The sequence below is a fragment of the Equus quagga genome, chromosome 5, assembly GCF_021613505.1.
Source record: "Equus quagga isolate Etosha38 chromosome 5, UCLA_HA_Equagga_1.0, whole genome shotgun sequence".
Taxonomy (NCBI): domain Eukaryota; kingdom Metazoa; phylum Chordata; class Mammalia; order Perissodactyla; family Equidae; genus Equus; species Equus quagga.
In genome coordinates this window covers 34,368,896-34,382,677 of record NC_060271.1, presented here as the reverse complement: position 1 = coordinate 34,382,677, position 13,782 = coordinate 34,368,896, and the positions used below count along the sequence as shown (strand labels likewise).

Sequence of the window (13,782 nt, the reverse complement as noted above, 5' to 3'; positions counted from 1 at the left end):
TGGATGGGTGGCTGGATGGATGGATGGGTCAGTAGATGGATGTGGAATGAAGTCACCTCAGCCCTCTGAGCCTCAGTTTCTCCTCTGCAAATTAGAGCTCCCTTACCCACCCTCAAAAGACATACATAGGCAAAAGCCTAGGCCAGGGTCTGGCCCACAGCAGCAGGCCCAGCTCAGCCAATGCCCACTGCCCTCCGCATCCTCCTCTGCACCGCCCCTGGTCCTTACGGTATTTGCCGGATGCCAGCCACCCCGTGATGGCGATGGTGATGTGTAGCTGCCTGCCCTCTGTCAGAGGCAGAAATGTGAACTCTTCAATGGCCCCAACACGCTTCTTCATCTTGTATCCTAAAGACCCAGAGACAAAAACGAGAATGGAGGTGACCGGGGGCCCCGGGGAATGTCACTCGGAGCGGCCATCTGTGCTCACACACTCACAGTCAGCGCCGACTGTGTGCCCTATCTCTGAACAAACGCATCTTGCTTTGAACTCAATACAGGGAATAGGCTTCCAAAGGCCGGCCGGCCCCCAAGTGGCAGGGCTGGGGCCGGAACTCGGAGGCCAGGCTCATACCCACCACTCTGTCCTGGCTCCCTTTGTTCTCTATCCCTTTTCCTGCCCACAAACTTCCGGGGAGTAACACACTCCTCTCAGTAAAAGTGGATCAGACTGACCAAGATTCTCAGTGTGGGGAGCGACGGACCCCCTTGGGGAGTGGAGCAACAATCTGTGTGATTGGGGGGCTGTTGACAGTACGATTTGGATGAAGTCCCCCATGGGTAAACTCTGGTGAGTGACAGGTCTCTGAGGCAGCCAGCAGGCCCCATCAGATATTCCCAGGAAGTCTACACCAGGTCCAGTTTCTCACTTAGCCCTCTGCCGACCCTTGCCAAGCTGCACACTGCAGTTCTGGCGGGGCTGGGACCCAGAGTGAGAGAGCCACGTTCTCCTGTCTCCTGGAGAGCCGTCGCAGGTGAGAATCTGGGAATGTCCTTCAGGAGCCTGGCCACCCTGGCTGAAAATCCCTCGCAGCCCACCACCCCTTCTGAACCTTACCTGTCAGGCCAGCTCCAGCTGCCCCAAACAGCGAGGTCATGACGGCTATGCCGGCCACGGAGCCCAGAGCCGCTGCCCCGGCGCTGCCAATGATTGTCGCGGCTCCGGCAGCAACAAGAGGGGCAGCGAGACCCCCGGTCACGCCTGCAAGGGAAGCAGCTCGTGGTGGGTAACAGTGTGAGTGAGGATGTGGCCGTCAGCTGTCCACTCCCTTCTGAGGATGCTTCTAACAATGCCAATGAACACACTGCAGACAGGGCGCCTCCCACGTGCCGGGGGCCGCCTCCTAGCTGATCCCCATGCGCTCTCCACTCCGGCTCCCAGCCTGGCATCATCCCTCGCTCCACACTGCCCTGGCCCACGTGCCACCGTCTCATCTCATCTGGACTGGCCTTACCGATCACCGTTCCGCCTCCGACGGTCGCCAGGCCTATCAGGAGATAGCGCTTCCATTTCCTCCGGTTTTCTCTCTTCTTCCGGGATGCCTCAGCCGTTCTGGGGGAGACAAGGTAGGTCTTTAGGGCTGGCGGTGCCCAGGACCCCTGGAGACCACCCCGCCTCACCAACCCCCAAGCTGGGATCAAAGCTGGGTACTCTGTCATGCAGAGCAAGCTACCAAGGTCACCCTGGGCCCAGTGATGGTTTTAAAAAGCTGAAAACTTCTAAAACCCAGCTGGGGAATGCCGGTATGTAGATGCGCTACTCACCCGACGATCCGTCCTAACAGGGTTGCAATTTGAATAATGAAAAGACAAAAAAATAATAATAATAGCAAAAGAAGCACAGAAATATCTTTAAACAGATGGACCCAGAACAAGTACCAAACAGAATCACAGACTCCATCACCTCCCTCCTTCCTATCCTTGCCCCGACTCTGCCATCTGAGCCCACCTCCTGCCGGGACATTTGGAGACCAATTTTCTTCAGAATAATCATTTCCAAGATGGGTTAGAGAAAAGCCTGTACTGGGGACCTTGGCGTTGGGGAAAGAGCTAGAATGGTTCAGACTTGAAATTTAAAAGCTATAAAATGTAGCAAAAGGGAAGCATTTGGAGTGAATTGGGGTCAGGTGAATCCTGAGAATGGTCGCTGTGAGCGCTCTGGGGTTTCCCGTGGGACAGGCAGCCCTCTGTGGGGCAATTAGGAGCAGGATGAGAGACCGAGGCTGGGACGGTGTGGCCATTAGGAGCGTGGACTCTGAACTGAAGTTGGAGTTTGGACAACTCAGTGTACGGCGTGATAGCAGATGATGGTGATGAGGAAAGAAGAGCAATGGTTAACATTTACTGAGGACTCCTATGCGCCGGCTACTGTGCTTTGTAGTCCACATGGTTTATCTTCTCTTGGAAGCAGATTTATGACGGTTTCCATGTTACAGAGAGTTCAGGGATAACAGTACACACCTCCAGAGGGCAGTGTGGATCAGTGGAGAGAATGTCTGTCAAGCATTCAGCATATGGGTTGGCACATTGCAAGTGGTGACTAATACGGTGGCTGTTGTCATCATGAGACTGTATCTCCCTGAGCCTCAGTTTCCTCTTTTGTAAAATAGGGATAATAACATCCACCTTGTAAGGTTGTTGGTTTGCAAAGATTAAATTCATTCCTTCGTCATACATTCAATCAACAAACTTTTTTTTATTTTTATTTTTTATTTTGCTGAGGAAGATTTGCCCTGAGCTAACATCTGTGCCAATCTTCCTCTATTTAGTACGTGGGTTGCTGCCACAGCAAGGCCACTGATGAGTGGTGTAGGTCTGTGCCCCAGATAGTGAGAAATAATCCATCCTCCAGCCATCAAAAGAAATGGGGTTTGAGCTGGGCCTTTGGGGACCCGCCATGCTTTTGGTTCTCTGCCAGCTCATGTCAACTAGCATCTTCCTAAGCACCTCTGGGTGTACAGCACAGCACTTCTCAGTTGCTTCGCTACAGAGAAGCGGAAACCAAAGATAAAAATCTCCGTGCACACTGTGGGTGCTGGTTTTCCATGAGTGAATTCATGCCATCAGCCGTGTGGGACGAGGCTGAGCCGCATGCATCCAGCCACATGGAAGGCAGAATGGTGACTGAGAGCTTGGGTTCTGATGTTAGAATTCAAACCCTGTAAACACAGGATTTATGTTTATACTGTGGGGGATTGGAATTGGCCACCCCAAGATATGTCTCTGTGGCATGAGGATTATTTTGGGCTGGTTACTTTTAAAAACTGCAGACATGAGAGAAACTCTGAAAACTAGAGTTTACTTACCCTTTGTTAAGAGACATTTACATGTGTAAAGGAAACCTCCATCTGTAAAGGTGTCTCCTTCTCTGCACCAGGAAGAAGGGGGATGACCTTTTCTCTAGAAACTCTTATCAACGCAGAAGGCAAGGACTTAAATTTGCATAGTAACCTTACTTTACTGTGCTTTTCTTGTAATCTCGTGTAATTGACTCCTCCCACCCCAACATCCTCCTTTGTCTTTAGCTGAGGATGGTATTTAAGGGGCGAGCTTCTGCCATTTTGGAGAGTTGCTCAGTTTGCCTGAGCCTCTCCCATGTATTCATGTTATAAAGCTTTGCTTGACTTTCTCCTGTTATTCTGCCTCATGAGAATTTAATTCGTTGTTCAGCCAGCAGGACCCAGAGTGGGTAGAGGAAATGTCTTCCTCCCCTGCAACACACATCCTGCCTCAGCTGTGGTGGTTGTGTGCCACCATTCAGCGGACACTCAGCTATCCCTCCCCACACCGGTCCTCCCTACAGACAGGTTATGCACCCCTGCCCTGAACTGAGTGCTCCCACGACCCACCTTAGCCAATGAACTGTAGGTGGAAGGGCCAGGTGCCACTTCTGGCAATTGCTTTAAGAGTGAGTACAGGGGCCTGACAAGACTCCTTTTGTTCTGCCCTGAGACCAGCAAGGTTCCAGATAGAGGTCACTCTGTCAACCTGGGACCCAGGACCAAGAGAGTGTGGACCAAAGCCACAGCCAAGCGGCAACGGGCTTAGAGCATGAACAAGAAATGCTCCTTTGTTGCTGTAAGCCATCGAGAGCTGAACGTCATTTGTGACTGCAGCAAAACGTAGCCTATTCTGACGCATAGAGCCACTGACTAACTTTGTGACTAGGCACCAATTCCTTGTCCCATCTGAGTTTCCTCACCAACAAGTGGGGATGATGATAGTACTTAATTCCAGGGGCACCGTGCGGACTCAGGGAGATCAGCCACACACAGTGACTGGCATACAATAACCGCTCAATGTTTGTTGCCACTATCATTCCTTCCATTGTTACGATAACTTCCTCCTAAACACAGGCTGGAGATACACTTTGGCCCCTAATTGCCAGCATCATTCCGTGCAAATAGGAAGGCTGGAAACAGTTGCTTTTGGCAGAGTTCAAGGCCTGAGGAAAAGTTCATGCTGCTGAGGACGTATGATAGGAACCCGTGACAGGACGAGCAGCCGGCTCTGTGAGTCAGCGGCATCTCATTCAACAAACACTGCCTGAGAAGGAGTCTGGAAGTTTGGAGCAGAGGTGTTTGAGCCCAGCTGTGCCATGATCTTGCCGGGTCACCCAATTTTTCTGAGCCGCAATTTTCTCACTTAGCAACTGGAAATGGAAGGACGACGACAGTACCACTGTAGTGACTGATGTCAAGCACGAAAGTAGAACCACGACTGTTTGTCTCCCTCCCTCCCTCCCTCTGCCCTGAGGATAGTGTCACGTCTCCAGCATGACACTCAGGCCCTCTGCAACCTGGTCCTGGCCTCCTTCACAGCCTTATCACTCCCTAACTTACACTTTACCTTCCAGAAACACTGAGCTGCCTGCCGGCACACTGCCTAGCCTCAGTACCTGTGTTCCTGCCGGTCCGCAGCTGCCGAGGACCTTCTCACCTCCCTTTGTCTAGCTAAACAGTATTCATCCTTCAAGAGTCACCTCCTCCAGGAAGCCTGCCTGAGCCCCAAGCTTACCTAACTGCCCAGACTCTGGGCCCCTCTAACTTTCTGCACTGTATTAGTCCAGAATTCTAGATCATCAATTTTCAAAGGGTGGGCTTTGCATCAACTGCACGAGCATCCTCACAGGGCAGCTGTTCAAGGCACAGCTTCCTGAGCTAGAAGCTAGGGGGCCTGGGGGTAAGGAAACTGCCATAACCAGCTCCTCCAGGCATCTGCTGCATCTCAGGCTTGAGAATCCCAGGGCCAAACCTTCAGGGCATCGACGAAGCCGTCTCTGCTCCGCACCCTCAGCAGCTTGCCCTGGACTTGGACCCGGAGGCTGCGCAGAGATGTTTCTCCAACAGGACGTAAGCATCCCGACAAGCACTGGGCGTGACCCTCTTCCCGCAGTGATCTCTTCCCCGACTCACTGTCCGCATCCATGAAAACCAGAGGGGCACGGAGTGGACATTTTGGCTAAATAAAATATTTAGCCAGAGTATAGGCTGATCACCATCAAGAATGAAACTTCCGGGATATTTGGACAAATCTGAAATGTCATAAAATCTTAATGATTACTACAGATTTATTATTAAGAACATAGTCAAATTCTTGAGTTGGTGCCCTTGATATTTCTCAGCACCATCTGCTTCTAGGCCGTTCCTACAGCGACATCTGCATATCTCTGATACTGGACAGTCATTGCTTCTAATTGAGTCCACGGAGGGAGAAACTCATAGCCTAAGGGGAATAAAATAACTGAAGAGTGAGTGCAGTTCTCGACGGCTGTTCTAGTTAAATGCCTGAATGCCGCTGTATCAAATCACTTCTACAAAGATCAGGTGGATGACACACTCTCATCTCTAATATTCCGCTTTGCATTATTATTTAAATGTTTACAAACATCTGCTGAATCAAAAAGAATATTTTTCCTAACATTATTTAGCTACGGCATTCTCAATGCCCATCGGAACTGCCAGTCCATTTCCCTATTTATTTAAGTACTTGAACGTTCTGAATAACTGCTTTGTACACCAAAGGAATAGCTTTCCCAGGCATCATTAATTATCACAGCGCTTGACTCCTGCAGTTACTCCAGTTGTCTGACTGACTTTCAACATCGAGAGCACAAGAGGAGACGCCCGCTCTGAGTTACATCTACAACGCTTCCTGTATTTGCGAGTGAGAGTCCAGAGCACGACACTCAATTCAAATGATGCCCAGTTCCTATTACTGACTGTGCCCGCTGGTTAAAGACCGTGGCAATCTATGCCATCATACAGTCACTGGCCACACTCATCTTCTCGGATGCCAGAAAAAACCTTGAGTTGGCGTTCCATGCCAGCCTTCCAAGACAGAGGCTGAAGTCAAAATGCAGATTTGGGCCAAATCCCAGGCTGAAGCCACAGATACCTAGCGAAGAGCCAGCCCCCCAGACTGCCCATCTCATGGATCCACGAATAAACTTCCCTCTCTGCTATCTCATCTCCCATGGAGGGTGTTCTCTATCCTTATCATCCTCACCACCTTCTTTTTTTAAATCACCTGCTCCAGTAGATAGAGAGGGAGAGCTTATCTCTGGGAGCCACTTTCCTAGTAAAAGCTCAGAGAGCCCCATAAAAGAATTATCTTTAGTGCTTTGTTTAGAATTAAGGAGGAACCTGGGCTTGCCAACCACGCCTTGAGGAATACAGTAAGTGACATTCAGACTGGCTGTGGTGGTTGAATTGGATGGCGCCACTGACCAGCTGTGTACTTTGGGCGAGTTACGTCACCCCTCTGACTTTCTGTTTCTTCCTCTGCAAAGCCCTCGGGGCATTGTTATGAGCACCAGACAAGACGACAACTTCTGCCTGCGTCTAGTAAGCACTCAATAAAAGTTATATGTGGACGACATTGTTCTGATGCGACCAGTATCGACTGTCAGGAGGGTGTTAGCTCATGTTTAGACCTACTATGTGCCAGGCACGGGTCCAAGCTTTGCATATGTATTAATGTACGTAATCTCTCAATAACCCTATGATGGAGGTACTACCATTATCTCCATGTTAGAGATAAGGAAAGTGAGGCACAGAGAAGTGAAGTCATCAAACAAGTGGGGAAATGGCCTCAGGGCTCAGATGGGGACCCAAGAACAGAAAGCTGGTACAGCACACCCCGAACCCCAGCTGCAAACGGTCGTCTTGGGGTGCCAAGTGATAAGCTCACCTTGCAGACACACAAAACCTTAGAGTTAAAAGAAACCTACGTATAATTCGATCCTCTATTTGTACAGGTGAAAAATGGGTGCTGGTGCCCAGAGAGGGAAAGCGACGTGCCCAGGGCCACACAGAGACTTAGCAGGATCAAAACCGAGAACCAGGTCTCCTGGCTGAACAGTTGCTATGCTTTCCCTGGGTCTCAGACCCTTCCAGAGACCATCAGTAGAAGCTGAGAGGTCTCCAAAGTCCCTAAAATGGAATTAAAAATTTACACAGGTGGAATATTTTTCTGAGGAAAGGGCCCAGACACAGTTATAGCAGCAATGGTAACAGTATTACAATAATGATATTTACCAACTAGTTACTCAGTCCGAGGCTGGCTTGAAGCACTTCACACGTGGGAATTCACTTCAGCCACACAAGAACCTTACAAGCAGGGTGCTATGATTATCCTCATTTTGCAGGTGAGGACACTGAGGCCCAGAGAAGTTAAACAACTTGCCCAAGACCACACAGCTGGTAAGCGGCAGAGCTGAGCCGTGTTAGAACTTCTGTTTCACAGATTCCCTGACCTGGCATCGCTGGTATTAGCTGAACAAATCCTCTGGATAACATCTGTCCTTCCAATCAGAAGATTTCCAAGCAATAACCAAGAGTTTCCTTCGTGTCAAGGCACGTACGATACTACCAATGCCCAGTATGTCCAAAGAATGTGGTCAGACCCTGTGATCATGTTAACCGGCCTGGATCAGGGGTTTCTTTATTGACACAGCTCTGGGAGTCAAAATGAGTCTGTTTTCAGGTTATTTTGACAGAACAAGTTTCCTCCTTTCTCAACGAAATGCCCCTTCCCTTTGTCCTACAAACCCTGGCAGGAGGGCGGCTCCAGTCCCGAATTTGGCTTCAGCACTGAATTCCCAACTGGGCTGGACTGGTGCAACCTGGCTGCTCAAAGGAAGCCATCAGGGCCGAACAAATCCTAAGGCTGGGAGACGCATCTGGTGCAAGGAGCCCGCGATCCGGCTACGATGGGATGGATTTACTGCTCGAGCATTAGATTAGTTCTGGCCACGCTACCAGGATAACATCCCCTGCACACTCCTGACCACATGGAGGGCAGGGGCCTGTGGGGGAAGGCAGGGCTCACACCCACTGAACAAGAGCTACGCATCAGCGCTGGGCCGAGCGCTTTATAACACAATCACGGTTGTTTTTCACAATGACCCTGGGAGCACTCTATCCTTATTCGCATTTTATAGACATGAATATTGTGGCTTGGTGGGGAGGGCACCTGCCTAAGGTCAAAAAGCAGATGGGTGTCAGAGGTGGGATTTGAACCCAGGCCACTGCAGCCCGTGGACAAGATGTTATAAGAGCCTGAGGTGGAGCGAGGTGTTGGGGCCATGGGGTGTTAGAGTCACAGACGCTCGGTCCTTAGCAATCATCCATTCAATTCCCATTTCCTACAAATGAGGACAGAGGCCCAGAGAGGGTAATTGACTTGTTAAGGTCACACAGCAAGTTAGTGACTGGACAGAGAGTCCTAGTGCTCCCTCCACCTCACAGCACCATGCAATGGGGGGGGGGGTGGGGGGCTAGCGCAGAGGGAATGCTGTTATCTGAAAAGTGCGCTCAAGTGGAAGTCCACGATTCCTGACAGCGGGGCTGGGGTCCAGGGCTCTCTTACTCAGATTCCTCCTCTTTGATTTCCTTCAGGCTCTCAAGGAACGTCTCTTCAAGGAGATCCAGCTCTGCCAAGGGCACTCGGAGGAGAGAGGTCATGTGGCAAATGAGGACTCGGGCCCGCGCGTCATAGTGCCCTCGAAAGAGAGAGACAGACAGGCAGAGAATCAGCTTAGCTGTTAAGCAGAGATGTTAACAGCAGTGTAACTGCTAAAACGCAAACCCTGGAAACATCCTCAACGCGCAGCCCGTGAGAACCAGGCACTGAAACAACAGCACAGCTTCCTAGACGGAATACGGCGCGACTATCAAAAATACTAACCTGAAGCCAGGTGGTATTTTTCACCAGGCAAATCAGCAAAGATCATTTTTTCAAATCCCAAAGCTGTCAGAGGGGTGATGAAAATGGGTGCTCGCACACATCCCTGGCGGGAGAGAGCACTGACGTAAACCGTAAAACTGAAGGGCAACCCGACAACGCGTACCAGAAACATAAGAAAATGTGCATCCCCCCAAGCACGGAGACAGAAAGGAGAACGGTGGTTACCAGGGGCTACGGGGCGGGGGGCAGCGGGAGTCAGTGTTTAATGGGGCGGTTTCAGTTTTGCAAGATGGGAAGAGTTCCGGAGACGGCTGGTGGCAATGGCTGCACAACAATGCAAATCTACTTAATGCCACTGAACCGTAGCCTTAAAGAGGGGCAAGACGCTAAATTTTATGTTATCTGTATTTTACCACAATAAAAAAAAAAAAATGGGAAAAAGACGTGCCTCCCCTTCGGCCCAGGAATTCCATTTCTGGAATTCTTAAGAAAACAATCCTAAATGTAGAAAATATTTAGTAAATAAAGGCTCTCCTGCTGCATTTATAACATGAAAGTGGAAATAATCTGGAGGTTTCTAGCACCAGGGGATTAATTAAGTAAACTACAGCACATCCACCCAGTAGAAAATAAGTCATAAAGAGATTCCTAAGAAAAGTTGGTAATATCTGAAAAAAAAATCCCTATGCAATGGAACAAATTTTAACAATGGATAGAAGATTTTCTTGATAATATGCCATAGGTTCCCAAGTAAGAGAGAAAAAAAAGCACTGCATGGGAAAAAAGAAAAAAGTAATACGTCAAATGTGATTTTTTTTGCCTTTTCAAAATTATCCATAACGAATTTGGGTTAATTTTATAATTGGAAAAATTAATCTATCCAAATTCAACCAAAGGCGGTCTGTCCAAGCTCTATTTACATAGCCCAAAAGCCTGTAAGAATGGGGTAATACCTGGTTAGTACGGAATGGGGCATCTGGAAGGGGGCAAATGAAACCGGCCCTGTTGGAGGGACTTCTGTCTTCAGGTAGCACACCAATGGGCGGATCCCACCCAAAATGCCCCTCTTCTACCAAGACTGAGTCCATGACCAACCTAAGCTGATAAACCCCAGCCCATTTGCCAGACAGTGGGCCCCTGTGTGGCATAAAGGACCCACTCGGGTGCCCCACCTCGGAACACAACAACACCCAGAGACCCAGAATCCCCACCATCCTCCCCTCCCTTTCCCTCACAGCCAAAGTCTTTGAGACTGTTCCAGTTTATCTACAAACACCGCTACCGCATCCATGTCGCTTCTTCCCATCCCCTGCCAGGAGGGCGCCTTATCTGACTGGGACCTGTCTGGTATTCTCTGTTCTCTCCAGGACCCGCCTGCCTGGCTGCTCCTTCACGTGGTGAGCTTAGCGGGCAGCCAGTTCCCTCGGGGTGGGGCACCTTGGCACACTCCACCCGCCAAACTGCGGCCACATCCTCCAGTCATCAGCTGATACTGGAGCTCCCTCTGCCTCCCTGCTTCGAAATCTCCCAGCCGGTTCCAAACTCTGGGGAGGACAAGAGGGGTGTTACTCTGACCCAGCGAGCGCCACCCCTTCAGAGATTCTGGTTCAGCCGGTCTGGGATGGGATTGTCTCTGAACGTGCACAGTGAGCATTGAGAACCACGGGTCTGAAGCCCTGGAGTGGGAGGAACAGAACTGCTGTCATTGCTGATTCTCCTCCCAGGTCTCCCTCCCTCCAGACTCTAACTCTCCCTCCTCGGTTCCTCCCCAACCCCAGAAATGTCTCACATCTGGAGATGGGACTCCAGTCAGGGCTCCTGACACTTTACTCTCTTCTTTCCTTGGCGATAACGTAGACCTGAAATCTGTCATGATTAGAACCAAATCCAAATCCTACTATGACCTACAAGGCCCAGGCCAACTGCATGACCTCCCCTTGTAGAAGCTTCTAGAAGGTTCCAGCTACAGAGCCTTTGCACTTTGCTGTTCTCCTTCCTTGGTGATAATGTAGACCTGAAATCTGTCATGATTAGAACCAAATCCAAACTCTACTATGACCTACAAGGCTCCTGACCAACTCCATGACCTCTCCTTCTAGAAAGTTCTAGAAGGTTCCAGCTACAGAAACTTTGCAGTTGCTGTTTCCAATTCCTGGAAGGCTCATTGCCCCAATCTTCACGTGGGGCTCCTCCTCATGCAGTCTCTGCTCACACGCCCCCTGCCCAGAAAGGCTGTCCTGTCCGCTCCTTCCCTGGTGCCCTCCACCCTTCCCCCTGCATTTGGTTCCTCACAGGGCCCACCACTCTCCGATATCCTATCTGATTTTTTTGTTTGTCTCTCCCCCTGAAATATAAACTTTATAAGGCTAGTCTTTTTTCACTGCTGTCTCGCCAGTCCTTAGAATAATGCCTGGCACAAAGAATAAATGTTCAGTTAACGACTGGATACACTGGGTAGGAATTCTATTTGTGCGTCCAACCTTGGGCAAACAGCTCATCCTTGCTCAGGTGGAAACAGAAACAGCAAGACTCACCTCACAAAGTTTTGAGGATTCAATTAAATAATGCAGGAGAGACTCTTGGTCTAGGATGGGCCCTTATGACTGTGGCAGAATTGGACTCCTCTGACGGGTGTCTGCACTGCTGGGCAATAAGAGGATACTAGAGTAGCACTGGCTAGGCTTCAACACGACACAGCTCCCCAAATCCTGAAGTTTGAGGTTTCAGCTTCTACAAAATAAACCAGTCCCTTCCTTGAACCAGGGTCCTCAGAGCGGGTCGTTGTCCGGCAGCATTCGCCCAGCTGCCCTTGACTGCTGCCCGAGAAGGGGAACCAGCCGTCTACGTGCCAGGGAGCAGACAACCCCGAGTCGTGTCTTGGGGTTATGAGGTCAGCTAAAGCTCCACCAACAGAGGAGTTCCCTACTCCCTCACAGGGTCACAGACTATCGCACCTGGGTGATAATCGAGCTGTGGAAACTAACCAAGCCTTGGTGACGGTGATTAATTGGTGGCAATCATAATCATACTCCACTGGTCAAGGCCGCAGTGATTCAGCTCCTGGAATACAGGCTGCCAAGTGCACAGGTGATTACGGTCCCAAGGCAGCCAGGCACGGGGCTCCGGGACATTGCCCCGTATGAGGGTCATTTCAAGGTGGTGGGTGATGAAGGAAGGGCAGGCGTCCCAGGCTGCCCGGGACACTGGGGTTCTCTGGTCTTGGCTCTACCGCCAACTTGCTAGGAGGCAACTCCCTCCTCAAGGGCTTATCTATCCTTTCTTGGGGCTCAGGCCAAAACCCTTGGCACTGTTCTTGATTCTTCTCATTTCTCCACCCTCAACATCCAATCTACCTGCTAATGCTGACGGCTGCGCCTCCAAAATATATCCTGAGTGTGACCACTGCACTCCCTCTCCACTGCCATCACCTGCCACTGCCACCGTGACCGCCATCGCTCTTCAACTGCCAGCCGTCTCATTGGGTCTCATCTTTCACTCTTGTCCCTGCACACTATTTGCCACACAGCAGCTGGAAGGATAAATCAAATCTGACCATGTTCTCTCCCCAAACTTAAAACTCTCCAACGGCTCCTCAATGCACTTAGAATAAAATTCACATTTCTTCCCACTGTTTGCGAGGCTGCAGGTTATCTGGCCCCATCCTGCCACCTTCTTCCACCTCACTTTCTACCAGTCCCTGTTTCATGCAGGAGTATCTATCCTGCCAAGAAGCCAAGCTCATTCCTACCCCAGGGCCTTTGCACTTGCTGTTCTAACTAGAAAGCTCCTCCCCTAGAGCTCTGCCTGGCTGGTCCCTTCTCATTGGTCAGATTTCAAATATTACCTCCTTAGAGAAGCCATCAGCCTCTAAAGCAGAGCAGCACACCCCCACTCACTCTGTTCCTACCACTGCAACATCTGTGGGTAGTTAACTGTCTGGCTTTCCCCGCCAGAATGTCAGTCCACCAGAGCAGGAAGCTTTCTTTCGTTCCTTATTGTGTCTCAGTGCTCAGGATGATGCCTGGCAACTAAGATGTTGGCTCTTTAACTAACGAAGCTCTCCCTTGTCTGCCAGCATTCTCCGAAGCGCTCACCCACACCAACCAGCACAACACACCCTGTCCTGCGTCCCTTGTCCAGCCCAGCCCTACTCTGTTTCCAGTCCCCTCTGAGTCCTGCTCCCCAGGGGACAGGGAGAGAGTAGGCTTACCGGGTAAGGCCTCTCTTCTCCTCTGCGTGGGGTACTCTCCTACAGTGAGGAGTCACGCTTAAATGTCAGTCCTGACAACACCTGGAATACTCTCTCCTGATCTGCTCATCACTCAGTTCCTTCCTCAAGGGCCACCTCCTCAGAGAAGCCCTCCCTGACCCCACTCCACCTGCTTTCTGTTCCTTTCCCATGACGTATTTTCTTCTTGTCCTCATTTAAAACTGGATTTTTAAATTTGCCTACTTGTTTATTGTGTCTGCCCCGTAGACCAGAAGTTCCAGGTTAACTGCGCATCCTGAGCACCCAGGCCTGTGCCTAAAACAAAGCAGCTGTGTAATGATCTTTCTGTGAACCAAGAAGGGAATCTGTAGGAATGAGTGAGT

General features: G+C 50.3%; 1 protein-coding gene across 3 annotated transcripts in view; it reads right to left on the bottom strand.

The window, feature by feature from the left end:
• The window catches only part of TMCO4 (transmembrane and coiled-coil domains 4), a 92,383-nt gene that overhangs the window by 49,980 nt on the left and 28,621 nt on the right, over window positions 1-13,782 (bottom strand). For all 3 annotated transcript variants that reach the window (XR_006888562.1, XM_046660598.1, XM_046660597.1), the window contains exons 6-9: window positions 8,872-9,004; window positions 1,455-1,552; window positions 1,058-1,201; window positions 229-348 (exon numbers count right to left, since the gene is read on the bottom strand). Coding sequence is in view for 2 of the 3 variants with exons in the window: in XM_046660598.1 (XP_046516554.1) it covers window positions 229-348; window positions 1,058-1,201; window positions 1,455-1,552; window positions 8,872-9,004 (495 nt within the window). In the remaining variant the exon portion in view is untranslated. The remainder of the gene's footprint in view (window positions 1-228; window positions 349-1,057; window positions 1,202-1,454; window positions 1,553-8,871; window positions 9,005-13,782) is intronic.